Here is a 19,293-nt window from a genome sequence, read left to right on the forward strand (position 1 = left end):
GACATTAATATTATGTGACATATTACCTTTACATCATATTTGTTATTTCTACTTTGTTATTAAAGTACTTTATTGTGGCTTGACATGATAAAGGAGGATGCTATATATTTCCATGGCTGCTGCCATGACTTTGAAATGTGATAATTACATAGCAGGTTCTGCAATACTTGCTTATACAGCATGGTTTTCATTCCTTGCTCGAGTTACTGAACTGTCCCAGATACCTTAAGGAAATTTGTTTCTCCATTGGCATCTTTACACGTTACATGAACACTCCAAAAACATACAGGTAGGTTAATTGGCTGCTATTAAATTGCCCTTAGTCTCTCTCGGTCTGTGTGTGTGTATGTGGGGATTTAGATTGTAAGCTCCAATGGGGCAGGGACTGATCTGAGTGAGTTCTCTGTACAGCGCTGCGGAATTAGTGGCGCTCTATAAATAAATAGATAATGATGATGATTATATAAATAATATTATATAAATAAATGATGATGATGATGATGATATATTGAAATACGCACACTAATCCTAAGGTAGTACTAAGACTGACTTATCACATGATCGTACACTTTAGTCCTTAGTATATGCAGTTAGCTGGGATTAGCCTGAGTACTAGATAAGTAATGAACTCCCCTCCCATAAAAGACATTAGGCTTCAATGCCTGTAAAAATGAGCATACCTCCATCATAAACTTTATTCACTAGTCAAAGGGGCATGGTCTATCAGACTGGGGGCGGTGTTAATGCAAATTGAGGGTGTGTGCCAATATGTCATTCAAAGTTGTGACTTTGCCAGGTGTTAATGACGTCTTAGTATTGTAGTATGTAGTATTTTCACATTCGTTCTTACTGGGACTTCATAACAAAATAGTATATTACTAAAACAAGAGTATAGCCCATTTGGTATTATTTTGTCCAAAGGCACTGTCGGTGCCTAAGGAACTAGAATAACATATGTTTTACTGAACAATTATTAAAAAATAAGGTAAAACAATAACACAATACTCCTTGAAAAAGATGCCACAGACAAAGGTATCTAGTAGACGTAGCAGGATACCCCTGCTACTTCCACTATACCAATAGAAGACTGTGATGTCAAATACGCCTATATAATATATGAAAACTTATTACATCCCTATTGTTTGTTTTTACATTATATTTCTGCTATCTGCTCTTTCCTTTTTAGAGCATGAAAATATTATTAGACAGAAATTTAGTCTTAAAAACATGATCAGTGTAAGGCTTCAGGTTTGAGAATTGGCCGTTCACAGGTTTAGTGTGTGCATGCTGGTAATCTAGTCATAACCTTCTTCTTCAATGATTGATATATAATCCACCTGCAAGTAAGCTTGGGAAGTTGATCTAGGATATTGTTCACCAGCTTAACCTGGAAAGTATGGACCACATTACTGTGTTTATTTATATACTTCAACCTAAGAGACTACTTATTAAGTTGTATTTCACCCCAGCTAGAGTCAACACCTCTTATATCATCTCTTTTCCCTTGTTATTTAGGAGGGGGAGGGGGGGGGGCAAGGGCTAGATTTAAAACACAAATGGTGGAATGTCAAGTGGTGTTTGAACCTTATAACTAGAGATGGGCGGGTCCGGTTCTCCGAGAACCGAACCCACCCGAACTTTGGGTATCCGAGTACCGAGCTGAGCAGCTCGGTACTCTCCCGCCCATTCCGAATCCAAATCGAGGCCGAACGTCATTGTGACGTTGTCGGATCTCGGGACTCGGTTCTCGCGATACTTCAACTTTATAAATACACGCCTCCACAGCAATCCATCGCCATTTGACAGAGGGAGAGAGCAGGGTGTAGTCATAGGCTAATTAGAGCAGGGACAGAGAATACAATATTGTTCTTGCAATTGCTCTAACCAAAATCGCTAGTGCAGAGAGGAGGATAGAGGTTTATTATTTTTTCTTCATATTTGGCACTCCCCAGCGCTTTTGGGGTGTCCCCCATAATTGTGCATTAATATTTCTGGCTGTCAAAAGTCATATCTGTCAGCAGTATCTACTAAATAATTTGTAGCACACCTCAGTGCTTTTGGGGTGTCCTCCCTAATTGTGCATTAATATTTCTGGCTGTCAAAAGTCATATCTGTCAGCAGTATCTACTAAATAATTTTTAGCACTCCTCAGTGTTTTTGGGGTGTCCTCCCTAATTGTGCATTAATATTTCTGGCTGTCAAAAGTCATATCTGTCAGCAGTATCTACTAAATAATTTTTAGCACTCCTCAGTGTTTTTGGGGTGTCCTCCCTAATTGTGCATTAATATTTCTGGCTGTCAAAAGTCATATCTGTCAGCAGTATCTACTAAATAATTTTTAGCACTCCTCAGTGTTTTTGGGGTGTCCTCCCTAATTGTGCATTAATATTTCTGGCTGTCAAAAGTCATATCTGTCAGCAGTATCTACTAAATAATTTTTAGCACTCCTCAGTGTTTTTGGGGTGTCCTCCCTAATTGTGCATTAATATTTCTGGCTGTCAAAAGTCATATCTGTCAGCAGTATCTACTAAATAATTTTTAGCACTCCTCAGTGTTTTTGGGGTGTCCTCCCTAATTGTGCATTAATATTTCTGGCTGTCAAAAGTCATATCTGTCAGCAGTATCTACTAAATAATTTTTAGCACTCCTCAGTGCTTTTGGGGTGTCCTCCCTAACTGTGCATTAATATTTCTGGCTGTCAAAAGTCATAACTGTCAGCAGAATCTACTAAATAATTTTTAGCACTCCTCAGTGCTTTTGGGGTGTCCTCCCTAATTGTGCATTAATATTTCTGGCTGTCAAAAGTCATAACTGTCAGCAGAATCTACTAAATAATTTTTAGCACTCCCCAGTGGTTTGCGCTCAGAATGGATTCAAAGCAGTCCACATATGATCTAAATGAGCAACCAGGTTCTGTCACCAGTCCTGATGTTAGTGTTCCCAGTACGTCATCTGGTCAAGGCGATGTCAAACAACAGAGTGTTTTCAAATTAGTGCAAAAAACAAAAACCAAAAAAAATTTTACTGTATTGAAGCGAAAAAGAAGTGTAACTGAGCAAAAGTTAAGTGACGATAAAAAAAAAATTGCAAGCATGCCATTCTACACACGCAGTGGCAAAGAGAGAATGAGGCCTTCACCTTTGGCTATTAGTGGCAGATCCCAAAAAGTTACCCAGCCTACAATTGGTGCACAACTACTGTTACGCGTCAAAGCCGAGCTGCAAGATAACAGTGAGGCATTACAGGAGAATATTTGCTCTGATTCACAAATGACAACAATCCCTGTGGAGAGTCCATCCAACAGTGGGATGTCTAATCGTGAGCATTCTGCTGATGTGTGCCTTAATAGCCCGAGTGTAGCCGGTGATACCCAAATTGAGGATGCCACTTTGGAATTAGAAGAGGATGAGGGGGAGATTTGTGTAGGCGACGAGGGCGCTAATGAGGATGTTGATGAGGATGAGGTTGTTTGTGTAAGTCCTGCACCAGTGGCAGCAGTTCTGGCACGTGACAAGAAAAAGGCCATTGTCATGCCTGGGCATAAAACAAAAAAATCCACTTCTTATGTGTGGAATTATTTCTACCCAAATCCAGACAACAATTGTATAGCCATTTGTAGTGTATGTGAAGCCACAGTCAGTCGAGGGAGGGACCTTAACCATCTTGGAACCTCGTCTATGTTACGCCATTTAACGAGAGTTCATGGCAAAGTGTTGGGAAAAGCTGAAAGTTCTTCCCAAAAGAATACAAGCACTCCCTCATCAGCTAAGACCCTCCGCTCACCGACATACCGACGGCTACAAAATACACCCACCACACCATCCTCATCAATATCCTCAGTAGCGCTCGGAGTTAGCCCGGCATCCCACTTAAGGCTGGATGACTCCGGCACTATTATTGATTCCTCTGAAGAAAGCGTTAGTCCTGCTGCTGCTGTTGCTGCTGCTGGGGGTGAATCGTCATCCCAGAGGCAGGTGAATAAAATGAGCAGTCCTACATTTCAGCAATTAACTGTGAAACAATCATTTGCGAGGGGAAGCAAATATGACAGCAGTCACCCAGTCGCCAAGCGAATCACAGACGCCATGGCTGCAATGTTAGTGTTAGATCTGCGTCCAATCTCCACAATAAACGCAGCTGGTTTTTCACAGTTAATTGAGGTTTTGTGTCCGCGTTACAGAATTCCATCGCGACACCATTTCTCCCGTAAAGCTATTCCACAACTATACCAAAAAGTGTGTAAAAATGTAGAGATTGCGCTGAAAAATGCCATTCTGCCCACTGTTCACTTAACCACAGATATGTGGACAAGTGGAAGTGGCCAAACCAAAGACTATATGACTGTGACAGCCCACTGGGTTGGTCATTCACCTTCACCAGCAGGAACAGCAGCAGCATGTACACCACTACGTAACATTTGTCACAGGCAGGCCACTCTTTGTATCACCGGCTTCACTAACAGGCATACGGCTGACAATTTGTTACGCAAACTGAGAGATGTGATTGATGCATGGCTTATACCACTCGGACTCTCCCCAGGGTATGTCATTTCAGATAACGCCAACAATATAGTGCGAGCATTACAGCTGGGTGATTTCCAACATATTCCCTGTTTTGCTCACACCATCAACTTGGTGGTGCAGAGCTTCCTACGAAATAACCGTGAGGTGCAGGAGATGCTTTCGGTGGCCCGTAAAATTTCAGGCCATTTCAGGCATTCAGCCACAGCATGTAGGAGATTACAGCAGCTCCAAGAGCAGTTTAACTTGCCCTGCCACCAACTTAAGCAAGAGGTGGTAACTCGGTGGAATTCCACCCTGTACATGCTTCAGAGGATGGAGGAACAGCGCAAAGCCATCCAAGCATATTGCACAAGTCATGACATTGGGAAAGGAGGGGGGATGTATTTCACTCTTGCACAGTGGGGAATCCTTTCAGTGCTGTGCAAGGTGCTGAAACCATTTGAAGTTGTGACATGTGAGGTCAGTGCTGACTCTGCTAGTTTGAGCCAAGTCATTCCTTTAATTAGACTATTGGAAAAGCAGCTTGAGAAAATGAAGGAGGAGCTGAAAGCAAGCAATTCAGCAAAGTATGTTGGCCTTGTCGATCAAGTACTTAATTTGCTTCACAATGATCCTCGAGTTATTAAGATCTTGAACTCGGATCAGTACGTTTTGGCCACTGTGCTTGATCCAAGGTTTAAAACCTACATTGAGTTTTTACTTGTAAATGAGCGAGATGTGAACTTTTGCAAGGAGCTATTGCTCAGCAAGTTGGCCGCTGAACTGGGCCTCGGCTTGACGACGTGTCCTCCTTCACTTTCTCAAGCTGTTGCTCGTAAAAAATTAAATTTCCAAAAAAGAAGCAGGGAAGACACAGGGGGCAGACGAGAACAATTTAACATCTGGGCTGGTTTGAAGGATTTTTCAAAAAAATGTGTCACTTTGCCCATAACTCCATCCAATATGAGTATAAACATGCAAAGGATGGTGGAGGATTACTTTCAAGAGGTAGTTGATATGGAAATGTCAGACAGTCCCTTTCCTTACTGGGAAGAAAAGCAGGCCATTTGGAAACCCATGTACAAACTTGCTTTGCAATACCTAAGCTGCCCACCCTCCAGTGTGTACTCTGAACGAGTGTTCAGCACAGCAGGGAACTTAGTCAGTGATCGCCGTAGAAGGTTACTTCCCAAAAATGTGGAGAAAATGATGTTTATAAAAATGAACTACATCTTCCACGAGGAAGGCCTTCACCATCCAAGACATCCAAGCACTGACTGTTCTCTAATGGCGGATTCAAGCGGCGATGAATTGATAGTCTGTGATGATGACGTACACACTGATGAGGGTGAGGATTAAGCTGAAGATGATGCCGATAACATCTTTTTAAAACTTTCTATGTAAGTGTAGGGTGCAATCTACCCCCAAAGAGGAAAGGGACTTGTGGCATTTCCATATCACATACCATCTTGAAAGGCTGCTGTTAGGGCAATTTATCCTTAAGGGTAGGGTGTCATAGACAGAGTGACCCTAAACTGGCTTTGTCCATTTTTCATAATATTGTACAGTCTATAATGGCTGAATTTTTGGGTATTTTATACAAGTGGAGGGGGGCCTAGAGAGACAGAAACCAAACTGGCTTTTTCCATGTCAATTAATATTGTACAGTCTATAATGGCTGAATTTTTTGGTATTTTATACAAGTGGAGGGGGGCCTAGAGACACAGAGTGACCCCAAACTGTCTTTCTCCATGTCAATTAATATTGTACAGTCTATAATGGCTGAATTTTTTAGTATTTTATACAAGTGGAGGGGGGCCTAGAGAGACAGAAACCAAACTGGCTTTCTCCATGTCAATTAATATTGTACAGTCTATAATGGCTGAATTTTTTGGTATTTTATACAAGTGGAGGGGGGCCTTGAGAGACAGAAACCAAACTGGCTTTCTCCATGTCAATTAATATTGTACAGTCTATAATGGCTGAATTTTTTGGTATTTTATACAAGTGGAGGGGGGCCTTGAGAGACAGAAACCAAACTGGCTTTTTCCATTTCTTTACATATTTAACTATAAGTGTAGGGTGTAATATACATTCAAAGACGATGGCTGCATTGCCAATATGCATAGATGGAGAGGAAGACAATCTGTTTTGTGTGTAGAATAGGCCTACCAACGAAGAATTAAACTGTTTTTGTGGATGATTTATTACCTCAACAATTAGATTACTTGTCTCTAAAACAGTTGGAGCACTAAATTGGGTTAATTTAGGCCCAAAAACATGGATTTTCCCAAAAAATAGCAAAACAAAACCAAACAAAACCAAAACCAAAACCAAAACCAAAACACGCAATGCTGGTTTTGAAAAACCAAAACCAAAACCAAAACACGACGGTAATCCAGATCCAAAACCGAATCCAAAACCAAAACACGGGGGTCAGTGACCATCTCTACATATAACACATACAGAGATGCACCTTTGAGAGATGAGTTTGAAAAATGTTATATGTCAACATCTAATTAATAAAATTAAGCTTAGAACAAAAACTTTGTTATGGCTTGCGGTAGGTAAACAACTGGTGGGTTAGAAAGCAGCCACCTTTATTAAAAGTTTGTTCACAATGTAAGTCCATGCAATAATAGCCACGGGCCACCAGAGATCACTGGGCCCACGACACGTGTTCCCCATGTCCACCCCTGTGGGCGGTCATGGCCACATAACCTGGAATGTGCAATATCTTTGTCTAAGATAAATGTAAGTATCTTACACAACAGGAAGCCTCTTTTATTAAATGATTTAAAACTCTGACTATAATACCAGTGTGCGACTGCAAATGGCCAATTCTCCAACCTACATGCTTACACGAGGGTAAATAAATGAGTTTAGACTTCATTGAGGCAGAAACTAATATTCCAGTAAATCTGATTTTGAGTGAACTAAAAATGTATATTTTCTTGACTGGCTTTGTTGTTTTCTTGTCTTTTGTCTTTGGAGTCTGTAAAATTAAAAAATCTGTTAAATAATATACAAAGTAATGTGATGACCAAGGTAACGAGGTGATAACTGAGATAATATTGTGGCTGCTGAAAGACACCAAAGTGGTCCTTACCTATTTATTTGCTGATGAAAACATGAGCATTAAGTAACACTTATCTCAGACACTTTACTGTTAATGTCAAAAGGAAGAGGATAACATCCTGCTCATTACTGCTCGGTGATTCCCAGACAAACTTCATTTACAGTAATAAATGAAAAGAAAAGAGAAGTGAGCTGATGCATATCTATTAACAGTATATAGTTATATTACACTAGTATCTATCAATACACCGCACCAGTGACCAGTGTATATTATAACGTTGTAGACACATCATTCATCATCATCACCATTGGTTATAGGTTCTGGTAGGTTGGGGGTGGAGAGAGGGTCCTTCCCGTCAGAGCTTATAGTCATTGCTCTAGAACACAACTATACTCACATTCCAGTCTTCACATGGATACTCTGAGTTTTTGGGTTATATCCAGCCAGCTCCAGATCAGGAATTGCCTGGTTGAAAAGATCCACTTGTTTCCCATCTTCTGCTATTGAATCGAACAAGGTGACAGATGCCTCCAAAAAGTTCTGAAGCACAAAAAAAATAATCGTACATCAGAGATAAACATTCTTCCTGCGTTCATCTAACATGCAAATTATATATTTTATCTCAACATAAAGTTAGATAGAGTATTTTGACAACATATTAAAGGAAAGACCACGACCAGACCAGAAACAGTTGTTATGACGACTTATAAAGGCGGTATCAGGCAGGCGTTTTTGAATACTCCGGGTTTTCAGCCAATAAGACACAGCATTCAAAAGCTGATCTGGATCTCATCTCCTGCACATTGTAATTAAAGGGAAATGCCATGTGACACAAGAGCGCTAGAAGGGCATCATAACTCCAGCCTTTTCCTCTGATATAATATTTTTAAGTATAATGAATGGGAGAGGAACATCAGAACAGATTTTAAATGCTGCATTGTTTAAAAAGAACACGGCATTCAAAAGCGCCTGTCTGGCACCAGACTTAACAGACTGGCTGAGATAAATTGCTTTCTTTCTTATGCAATATTTTACAAATAGCAAACAACGTTTACTGTATTCTGACATGTAGCAGCATTTCTCTCGTCCTGGGCTAGTATTTTTTTGTAGTATTTTTTTTTTAATAAACATAGTTACCCTCACTACTAAGATGCTTATATGCTATGATTTAGTTTATATATGAGTCAACTTTGTGAAATGACTGAGGCCGCTCACGTCACCACATACCACCGCCACCATATGACTGAGACATGCAACGTACAGACATGGCTAGTGACTGCGGCAGCAAAAATATTGGGGGCTCCTATGTGTTTGTACATGTTGAGAGCAGTGGTCCCTGGTTTGTGTGTTTGTGAACCAGGTGGAGTTGGAAAACAAACTACTTTACCAGCTTTGTGTGGTTCCTGATTGGCATTACAGAGCACTGAATAATCTGAGAGGAATGTGTGTACAGCAGTTTTGCCAACGGGTGACTCTTACCTGAACTCTACTTATCTTCCTTTTCAAAGTTAAACTATAACAAAATGAGCAGCTCCAAAATAAAACCTAGTTGTAAGCATTTGGATTAGCATTTCTGAAGTGAAATAAACATTTTCTATATAAAAATGTGTCCAGAAATAAAGCTGTATGTACTCTGAGCTGTATAAAGCTGACATGTTGTCAAGTTAGCTTTACCTTTTCTTTGTTCATTCCACAAACCTCCTACAATGTATGAAATGACTTGTGTATGTGACAAGTGTATTTACATATTTGTCTTTTGACTGCACAAACTAAAGAGTAGGCAATAGGTTTAATTTTCATGGGAATACATGTCAGGAAAGAAGGTGACCTGCACACTTGCTAGGAATAGTTTCTCCAATACACCCATCAAGAAAGAGGTGCACTGGCACACTCACTAAGAGAGAGGTGCACTGGCACACTCATTAAGAGATAGGTGCACTGGCACACTCATTAAGAAAGAGGTGCACTGGCACACTCATTAAGGGAGATGTGCACTGGCACACTCATTTAGAGAGAGGTGCACTGGCACACTCATTAAGAGAGAGGTGCACAGGGACGCTGATTAAGAGAGAGGTGCACTGGCACACTCGTTAAGGGAGAGGTGCACTGGCACACTCGTTAAGAGAGCGGTGCACTGGCACACTCGTTAAGAGAGCGATGCACTGGCACACTCGTTAAGAGAGAGGTGTACTAGCACACTAATTAAGGGAGAGGTGCACTGGCACACCCATTAAGAGAGAGATGCACTGGCACACTCATTAAGAGAGAGGTGCACAGGCACACTAATTAAGGGAGAGGTGCACTGGCACACTAATTAAGGGAGAGGTGCACTGGCACACTAATTAAGGGAAAGGTCCACCGGCACACCCATTAAGAGAGATGTGCACTGGCACACTCATTAAGAGAGAGGTGCACTGGCACACTCATTAAGAGAGAGGTGCACTGGCACACTCATTAAGAGAGAGGTGCACTGGCACACTCATTAAGAGAGAGGTGCACTGGCACACTCATAAGAAAAGAGATGCACTGGCAAATGGCTAATTCCACAGTTGTCAACAGTGATAGAGAGGTCAGAGGGGAAGGAGGTACGAGAGGGAGGAAAGACAATGAGTTTAGTTTTAGCAAGATTGAGTTTAAGAAATCTAGAGGACATCCAGGAGGAGATGGCAGAGAGGCATGCGGATACCCTGGAGAGAAGGGAGGGAGAGAGATCAGGAGAAGAAAGGTAGAGTTGGGTGTCATCAGCATCAGATTTACCTGCACGCTTTAGTCAATATATTTCCGAATGGCTGTAGGGCTAAATCTATTTCCTAATGTGTATGCAGAAAACCACTATCCCAATAAGTGTGGCAGCATCTCTCTTCCTAATAAGTGTGCAGGTGAATATCTTTCGTAATAACAGCGCAGGTATACGTCTTATTGAACAGAAATATGCTTAATTGTCTCAACAAAAAGAACATTTAAGAAAAACACTAACTTACACAAATCTGTAAGGAAGGTAGCTTATCCTTTCATTAAAGTACTTCCTGATCAGAGATTTCTTACATTCTCATATTTTATAATTTTAGGTGAAATGTAATTAGGATTTAATTTCACTGTACTTTTTCTGCAATTATTCCGTTAAATCAGAGATATTCTATGAACCTTATTTATTTACATCTGCGGTTTCCAAACCCAGTCCTCAAGTACCCCTAACAGGTTTTCCAGGTCACAAATGAAGTAATTACACCACCTGTGGATCTGATACAATGTATCAGTCAGTAATGATTACACCTGTGCTCCAGCAGAGAGATATGGAAAACATGAACTGTTAGGGGTCCCTGAGGACTGGGTTTGGGAAACACTGATTTACATAATTGTATTTATAACAATAAATGGATGTTGCTTTACAAAAAAATAAAATCAGATAACCAAAGGAACAGTTCTTGCAGCTGGCAAAGTGTCATGAAATACTACCGAGTGCTTATTTGGCTTTAGTGTAAATTGTGCAGCATGGTGGCTAAGTGGTTAGCACTTCTGCCTTACAGCACTGGGGTCATGAGTTCAATTCCCGACCATGATCTTATCTGTGAAGAGTTTGTATGTTCTCCCTGTGTTTGCGTGGGTTTCCTCCGGGTACTCCGGTTTCCCCCCACACTCCAAAAACATACTGATAGGTTAATTGACTGCTAAAAAATTGACCCTAGTCTGTGTGTCTGTCTGTGTATGTATATTATGGAATTTGGACTGTAAGCCCCAATGGGGCAGGGACTGATGTGAGTGAGTTCTCTGTACAGCGCTGCAGAATTAGTGGTGCTATATAAATAAATGGTGATGATGATGATGATTGTCTCAAAGATAGACCATTGTTTAACATAGTACAGTACAATATACAATATACATCGTCTTCAAAATACGTTTTTATTTCCATACAATTACCTTCATGTTTATTACTGCCAAACAAACTACAATTTCTAAAAAACTGCATTTATCCGTAAAATAAACTACTTCTACATACTTCATTAGAAGTAACTACACAATCTTATTCACTTATGACTACAGGAGATGATCATTTTCCACCACAAGGTAACCTTAATATACACTTCACATTGCATTGCATACATTTTTACATCACTATTTCTATCTGTAAAGGAGGTAACTGCCAGGTTCAGCTAGTTCCAAAACAAATAAAACTTTATTTTTCCAGCTATTAAACTCAACATACCTCACCGTATAGGAATTAAGTATAATTTGGCCTCATTAATGACTCATGAAGTCTAAGGGCTGTTAAACATTATGCCAGAACTGGGAGTATATACTGCAAGAGGACAGTAGACTCTGCTTGATGTTAAATAGTGTTTTCTTTGTTACTCTACACCAGGAGTACCACAATTTTTCGTGTGTATTATTGCAAAAGAAAACATCACTTATCCAGCCTCAGTAACATAGAAACATAAACAGATAAGAACTACTTGGTCCATCTACTCTGCCCAATTTTTTAACCTATGGTAACCTCAAACCCTATTTGATCCCTTATTCTTTATAAGGATATTCTTATGTCTATCCCAAGCATATTTAAATTGCTCTACTGTATTAGCCACCTCTGATGGGAGGCTATTCCACTTATCCACTACCCTGTCTGTGATGTAGTTTTTCCTCAGATTTCCTCTGAATCTACTTCCCTCCAGTCTCAGTACATGTCCTCGTGTTCTAGTACTTCTCTTACTTTGTAGAATGTTTCCCTCCTGTACCTTGTTCAAACCCTTCATATATTTGAAAGATTCTACCATGTCCTCCCATTCACTTCTCTGCTCCAAACTATACATATTAAGATCTTTTAGTCTTTCCAGGTAAGTTTTGTGCTGTGGGCCATGCACCATTTTAGTTGCTCTTCTTTGTACAGTCTTTAATGTACTTATATCCTTCTGAAGATACGGCCTCCAGAACTGTACACAGTATTCTAGATGAGGCCGTACCAATGACTTATACAGTGCCATTATTACTTCTTTCTGCTACTGATTCCTCTCCCTATGCAACCAAGCATCTGACTTGCCTTCCTCATTGCTTTGTTACATTACTTACCTGCCTTTAAGTCACCTGAAATAGTGACTCCTAGATCTCTTTCAGTAGATTCCATTATAGTGCCATTATATGATCCATTTTTTGAATGTAAATGTAACAATATTGTGGAGGATACACCTGTAACAGCTGGAACAAATGTCTCATGAATACTGAAGGTGCCTCATGAATACTGATGGTGCCTCATGAATACTGATGGTGCCTCATGAATACTGATGGTGCCTCATGAATACTGATGGTGCCTCATGAACACTGATGGTGCCTCATGAATACTGAAGGTGCCTCGTGAGCATGTGTCATAAGATAACGTTACTGCCTCCTAGTAAAATGACATGCGGCAGTCTCACAAATACTGGTAAAGTCCATGAAACGGCCGCTGCCTCCACTATGGTCAGGTTATAAGTGGCCTTAAATAAACCTTTTTGTGTAACTCTTCCTTGTAATGGGTGACAGTGATGTGAACAGATGGGATAGACATGTGTAAGATGCACCAATCAAATGTATTCCTTTGACATTTTTTGCAGCACATTTCCCACATCTCTCTGTGCTTGCGTACAGCCGTACATGACACATCAATCAGATCTCTGCACACAGGACAAGAGTGCGGTACTTACAGCCTGCAGATAGCGGAGAGATTGCAGTGCGCTGCCATATCCACCCCACGTGTGCCAGTCCTCATAGTCACCCTCCTCCAGGAGATACTGCTGCCCTTTATACTGCTCCTTTTCATATCCAACCCATCTAGAGATAACAGCAAAATAATATCAAACTATAGTATTATAGTAGTAGAACAGATTTAAAAAAGCATCACAAAATACATATTTATCTTATGTGTCTACAATTGATATGTTTCTCTATCAATGTCCTAACGCCAATGATCGCTACTAAGGTATCATGCTAAAAAGAGTAATCTCCCCCTAATCACTGTACTTCTCTTGTGTTATTATGGGACTTAAAACATGGTGCAAAAATTGTGCTGACACCCTCAGCAACCAAGTGTCAGTTTCAATCAGTTTGGTATCAGTCTAATTAAAAGTTAATACCTGATTGTTTGCTAAGTGTTACAGCATATGTTCTGTTTTATAAAAATATGATATAGGTGCACATGGGACTGGAATACAAACTGTATGGACTGTATGTAAAAACATTTATCTCAATTACTTAAAGGACACACTCACCTTTGTGGACTTTTATTGTTACTTAAATTTGTATAATAAACCCAAATTATGTATTTTGTGAATAAAGTCCTTAACACTATTCATGGGTTACATACGCTCTCTGGCAGAGTGTATCTAACAGCCAAGTGTTAGTGCTGAATCTGCGCGTTCTGAAGGCAGCATCGCCATATGTGCAGCATCAGCACGCATGCGGTGTATTACACATTCTACAAGTAAAAATAAGTCCACAAAGCTGGATGTAGCCTTTAACGCAGCAATGGGCAACAGGAGGCCCAAGAGTTACATGCAGCCTGCCAAGCCTTCTTCTGTGGCCCCAGCTCCTTACTGCTTAACTTCCCATCAGTCCTTTTCCCTGCTCTATGGCCCGCCAAACTTCACCCACGGCCCCAACTCTAATTTAATAAGGACTAAGCCGGTGAAGTTGGCGGGTTTAAGCAAAAATAAGGCTGAACTGTATCATGATTCATGCATTAAACAAGGTAAATAACTTTTAGGCAGGCCCTGATGTACCCCACTGTGCTACAAAGTTATTTATTTTCAGTTAACAGATAGAAACCTCTCTCCAGAATTGTGCTGTGACTGTTCCAGCCTAATTCCTGGTGTAAAATCTGGTCACACATAAGTCACACTGAAATGTCACATTTGTTTGTAGCACTAGTTATATTTACATTAAAATACCTGCTCATTACAGAGCGGTGTCTCATTCTTTGGTGAAGTATATTTTATTTTAACTTAGATTAAGTTAAAGGGCCACACACGTAGGTCTTAAAGTGTATCAGATTGGCCATCACTACTTTAATGGGTGATTGTACATTGTAAGTTTTATTTGCTGGATCTACTGACTTCTGGATTACACCTGCAGTCAGACATGTCCATAACTACAGTTTCTTAAGTAAATAACTACAACAATGTCACACTAGCACTTACATGCCACCACGAACTTGCATTGATCCGATATTTAGATTGTCGCTATTATCCCCATCACAGGCCAATGTCCCAACGCTACAGACAAGTTCTGTAATCTCTCTTGACCACCCTTGGAAATACGGTTTCTCGTATATAATTATCTGTAAAAGAGATCCTTATTTCAACACAGTTCTGGCATACAATGGCACGCACTGTGGAATTATGCATTCAGAATGGTTACCATGGGAATGGAATCACTTACCTTTGGATCACTGGGCAGCTGTACTTTTAATCCTCCCTGAAACATAAATGGAAAAAAATTAACCAGACATTTGTTTCTTCCACACAATTAAGCTTTAAATTAAAGTCATACGGTACAAATCTCTGCCAGACACAAAAGTACAAGGGAAAGCAATCTGTGGTTCTCTAGCTGTTCCAAATACAACCCCTACATCTTAAAGCAGCCTCTGACTGTGAGGATAATGATAGAATCACAGGTTGCCAGCTCTGCTACAAATCATGTGTTATTTAAAGTGCCCATGGCACCAAAGCACAGTGCGGGCCAATCAATGGGCAACAGACGGCCCTCCAAATTTTCACCTGCGACCCCCAACTCCTTCCTTATTTGTTCTAGCTTGTAACTCTTGTTTTAATATGCCTTCTGATATTTTAATAACGAGTTGTGTCTCTTTCTATGATTAAATGTATTGTTTTACTTATTACTGAGATTAAGGGTAATATGCAGACTTGTGTAGCTTAGAGGTTCCCTGAAGTGTATTAGGTTGTCTATCAATTGATGTACGCAGCCATTTTCTGGGCTGAACCAATAATTATATTTATGCAGCCAATCAATTCACAAGGGACCAGCGTCATCTGTGAGCCACTCATTAAGTCAATAGTAATAAGAGTACAGTCTAACTGTTCACTAGGAACCCATGAGCACTGATGAGTGGTTCAGTGATGTTTCTGGTTCTTAGAGGATTATTATGCTGCATTCTATATAATATTGTCTCAGCCTACAAAAGGGCCGCTTCCTCTGTACTTAGACGACAGGCGCAGTTCAAGTCAATGAGCAAGAAATTGGACCTAATTGGAAATAATGTTAAAACATGTTTAGTAATTACTATATTGCTAGCAAACATACAATAGATTTACAAAGAGAAGCTCATGGGAACCCTATCTAAATAGTATGGTGGCATCACCATCACTTTTTTACTTGAGTCATAGGTTTGTGTAATAAGATAAAGGTAAAATAAAAAATGACCTGCAGCTAAATATAAAGGAAATAACTGATACAATGTTCCCATAATAAAGCCTTCCCTACAGATGACGTCTGGATGCGGGGGTAATAATATAACCCATTATACCTGATAATACTATAATATTCTAATCCGCAGTGTACACACATACAGACTTCACTAACAGAAACAGATAAAGGACATTGCAGACTTTCTCACCATTTTCAAGGCCCGCATAGACTTGATCCCACAATCCTGTATGCGGGGCAATTCACAACCTTCTTCTAACACTGTGACGGTGCCGTTATACAGGGGCTCTGTGTATGCCAGCCAGCTGTGGGGAGATCATACATAGGTTCTTATTAGAACTACTCTTTCTATAGAGTGTCAGCACATTTTGCAGTGAATAAAGCAATAACCTACCCATGACAGGTCATTTAAGAAGCACATATCTGTGCAGTCCTTGTGCGTGTCATCGTGTACTTCAGCAAACGCAACCAACACCTAGGGGTACAATTATCAAACCTTCTACAAAAAGAAAAACTGGAGGTGTTGCCCATAGCAACCAGATTCTAGCTATCATTATCAAGAATGTTCTACATCAGTGATAGCTAGAATCTGATTGGTTGCTATAGCAACACCTCCACTTGTCCCTTTTAAATCTACCCCCGACCCCGTCATTAATTTAAACTTTTCAGTTTTTCTCCTAAAATACAGCTTGGTTTAGCCTCATTTATGGCTTACATTGTACACAAGACTGAGGTCTTTACTACATGTGTGTTTGTGTGCTGTTCATTACACTGGTGACTTTGACCTAGAAGTATACTGTAGCGCAGAAGTGCAACTGGGAGGTGCAAAGTCTGTCCTAACCCTGTCATTTCAGAGGTCATTCTGTGCCAGGAAAAAGCTGTGTGTGCCATCCCACAAAGCAGGGAACACCCCAAATGCATCCCTTTATCCATACCTCCTGATTTTAGCTGGACATCCTGATTCGCGGCACACAAAGGGGCGGGATTTAACAAAAATGTGTGCAGTTTGCACAAATTTGCCCACTGTGGGCGGAGTTTGGTCGTAATGGGGGCGTGCTTGTTTGTCCCGATTTCGTGATTCCAAATGTTGGGAGGTATACTTTATTTCATTTAAATAATCCTATCCCGCAAAATGAAATCTTGTTTCTGCACTTCAGGGCAAGACTAGACATGCTCACCCTTGAATCCGCAGTAAACGAGGAGGACCCCTGATCTGCCCAGCTCCTCACATTAGCTGGCACAACTGTTTGCACCCTACCAGATGCTGCCATCTTAGCCAGTAAATCAATGCACTTTGTGGTGAATCAGAATGCATCTGTGCAAGAGTAGGCATGCAATACAAAGGAACATTGGTACTGGGCTTTTATTTTACACTTCGCGGTTTGTAAATAACACTTTGACGGCACGTTGAAAAGCATTACATTGAAATATTCCGTATGAGAAAGCAATGTCTATTTTGTGGACAGCGAGTGGATGTAAAAGGGACTTATGAAATGTTACAGATAATTACAAATTACATGATGTGTATGTATGACCATATCTGCACATGGGTGAAACTTCTCACACTATGCTCATGTACAATAAAGAAATTCTCAAGGACACATATTGCATATACCCATAATGCACATACCCATACCGCATATACCCATACTGCATATACCCATAATGCACATACCCATACCGCATATACCCATACTGCATATACCCATAATGCACATACCCATACCGCATATACCCATACTGCATATACCCATACTGCATATACCCATAATGCACATGCCCATACCGCATATACCCATAATGCACATACCCATACTGCATATACCCATACTGCATATACCCATAATGCACATACCCATACCGCATATACCCATACTGCATATACCCATAATGCACATACCCATACCGCATATACCCATACCGCATATACCCATACTGCATATACCCATAATGCACATACCCATACCGCATATACCCATACTGCATATACCCATAATGCACATACCCATACCGCATATACCCATACCGCATATACCCATACTGCATATACCCATAATGCACATACCCATACCGCATATACCCATACTGCATATACCCATAATGCACATACACAATGTAAGAGCAATTGTCAGCTATTTGGATTGCAATCACCATCATTCTCAACCAGTCTCATTGTTCTTGTTTTTGAGTGGAAAGCCAGTCATTGCTTCTGAATTTTGGGTGCCACCACGGCATCCACAATGTTGTTAGTGTACACAGAGAAATTGTAGCTGGTCAGTAGGTAGATGAGCCAATAGTGTATAAGAAATCTACCGCTGTCAGGCTGCACTGACAATCTGCCATTTAGTACATTCTGCACAGAGGCTTTCAACACAATCCGTTCTGGATGGTTCAACTTAAGGGGAACAGTATAAAGGGAACTAGAACACGTTTTTACTGATATGTCAGTACTAAGGACAACTTGCTTTAATGAAGAGGGCTGGTCCAACAGCCACAAATTCGTTGTCATACACGGGAAGAAAACGCATCTATCCAAATCAGAGGTGTTCTAAGATTGGGACAGTGGCTACAGCGGGGGATGTAATCAGGTATAACGCTCTATTTCTACCTCCTTATAATGCCACCCTCAGTGGAATACCCGTTTTGGCCTGAGTTTCAAGCTGGGGTACAAGGAGGGGGTATTGCAAGTCTACAACTGTCCTTTATGGCAGTGTAAGAGGAAGTGCTATGGTTTAAACATTGTTCATTTAGTGGGGAGGAAAATGAAGCCAAAAGTAACAAGGTAACAAACGATACTCACACTCCTGAAATCACTGTTAAGGAACGTGGGCGTTTATCAACCAGATTTCCCAAGGAGGGAACCTCCGTACGTATGTAAACAGGAATGTCAGACGTGTCATGTAGGGAGGATATTACAACCACTGGAAAGTAATCCTACAGAAAATAAACATCAAACGTCTATGTAAATACACCTGGGGAATGACAGTAAATATAGATATATTGTTAAACATTATACAAATAATTAAAAGAATGATAATTGCCCATAACAGAGTGAACTATGCTAGGTAATAAAATGCAATCAGATATGTTGGATAAGACAGTGTTAAACCCTTATTGAATGCAGTTTCTGTTACAATGACATTGAGATTGTAGATCTATTTTAAAGTAGGTTAAGCCGGTGGAACTATGATCTTTTACCATAAGACTTCAGGTTTAACACATCTGAATGTCATGTGTTGGAAAATGATGCAAATATACAGAGGCAAAATAATGCCTGCCGGGGCACCCGGATTAACAGGGAGA

The 19,293-nt window shown here is 40.4% G+C and overlaps 1 protein-coding gene across 1 annotated transcript in view; it reads right to left on the minus strand.

Moving 5' to 3' along the window:
- CRYBG3 (crystallin beta-gamma domain containing 3) overlaps positions 1–19,293 on the minus strand; it is a 164,694-nt gene that overhangs the window by 38,237 nt on the left and 107,164 nt on the right. Inside the window, exons 8-13 of the mRNA XM_075197033.1 lie at positions 18,791–18,924; positions 16,181–16,295; positions 14,986–15,021; positions 14,745–14,884; positions 13,254–13,380; positions 7,979–8,121 (exon numbers count right to left, since the gene is read on the minus strand). Of these exons, the coding sequence (XP_075053134.1) occupies positions 7,979–8,121; positions 13,254–13,380; positions 14,745–14,884; positions 14,986–15,021; positions 16,181–16,295; positions 18,791–18,924 (695 nt within the window). The remainder of the gene's footprint in view (positions 1–7,978; positions 8,122–13,253; positions 13,381–14,744; positions 14,885–14,985; positions 15,022–16,180; positions 16,296–18,790; positions 18,925–19,293) is intronic.

This window comes from Mixophyes fleayi, chromosome 2, assembly GCF_038048845.1.
Source record: "Mixophyes fleayi isolate aMixFle1 chromosome 2, aMixFle1.hap1, whole genome shotgun sequence".
Taxonomy (NCBI): Eukaryota; Metazoa; Chordata; class Amphibia; order Anura; family Limnodynastidae; genus Mixophyes; species Mixophyes fleayi.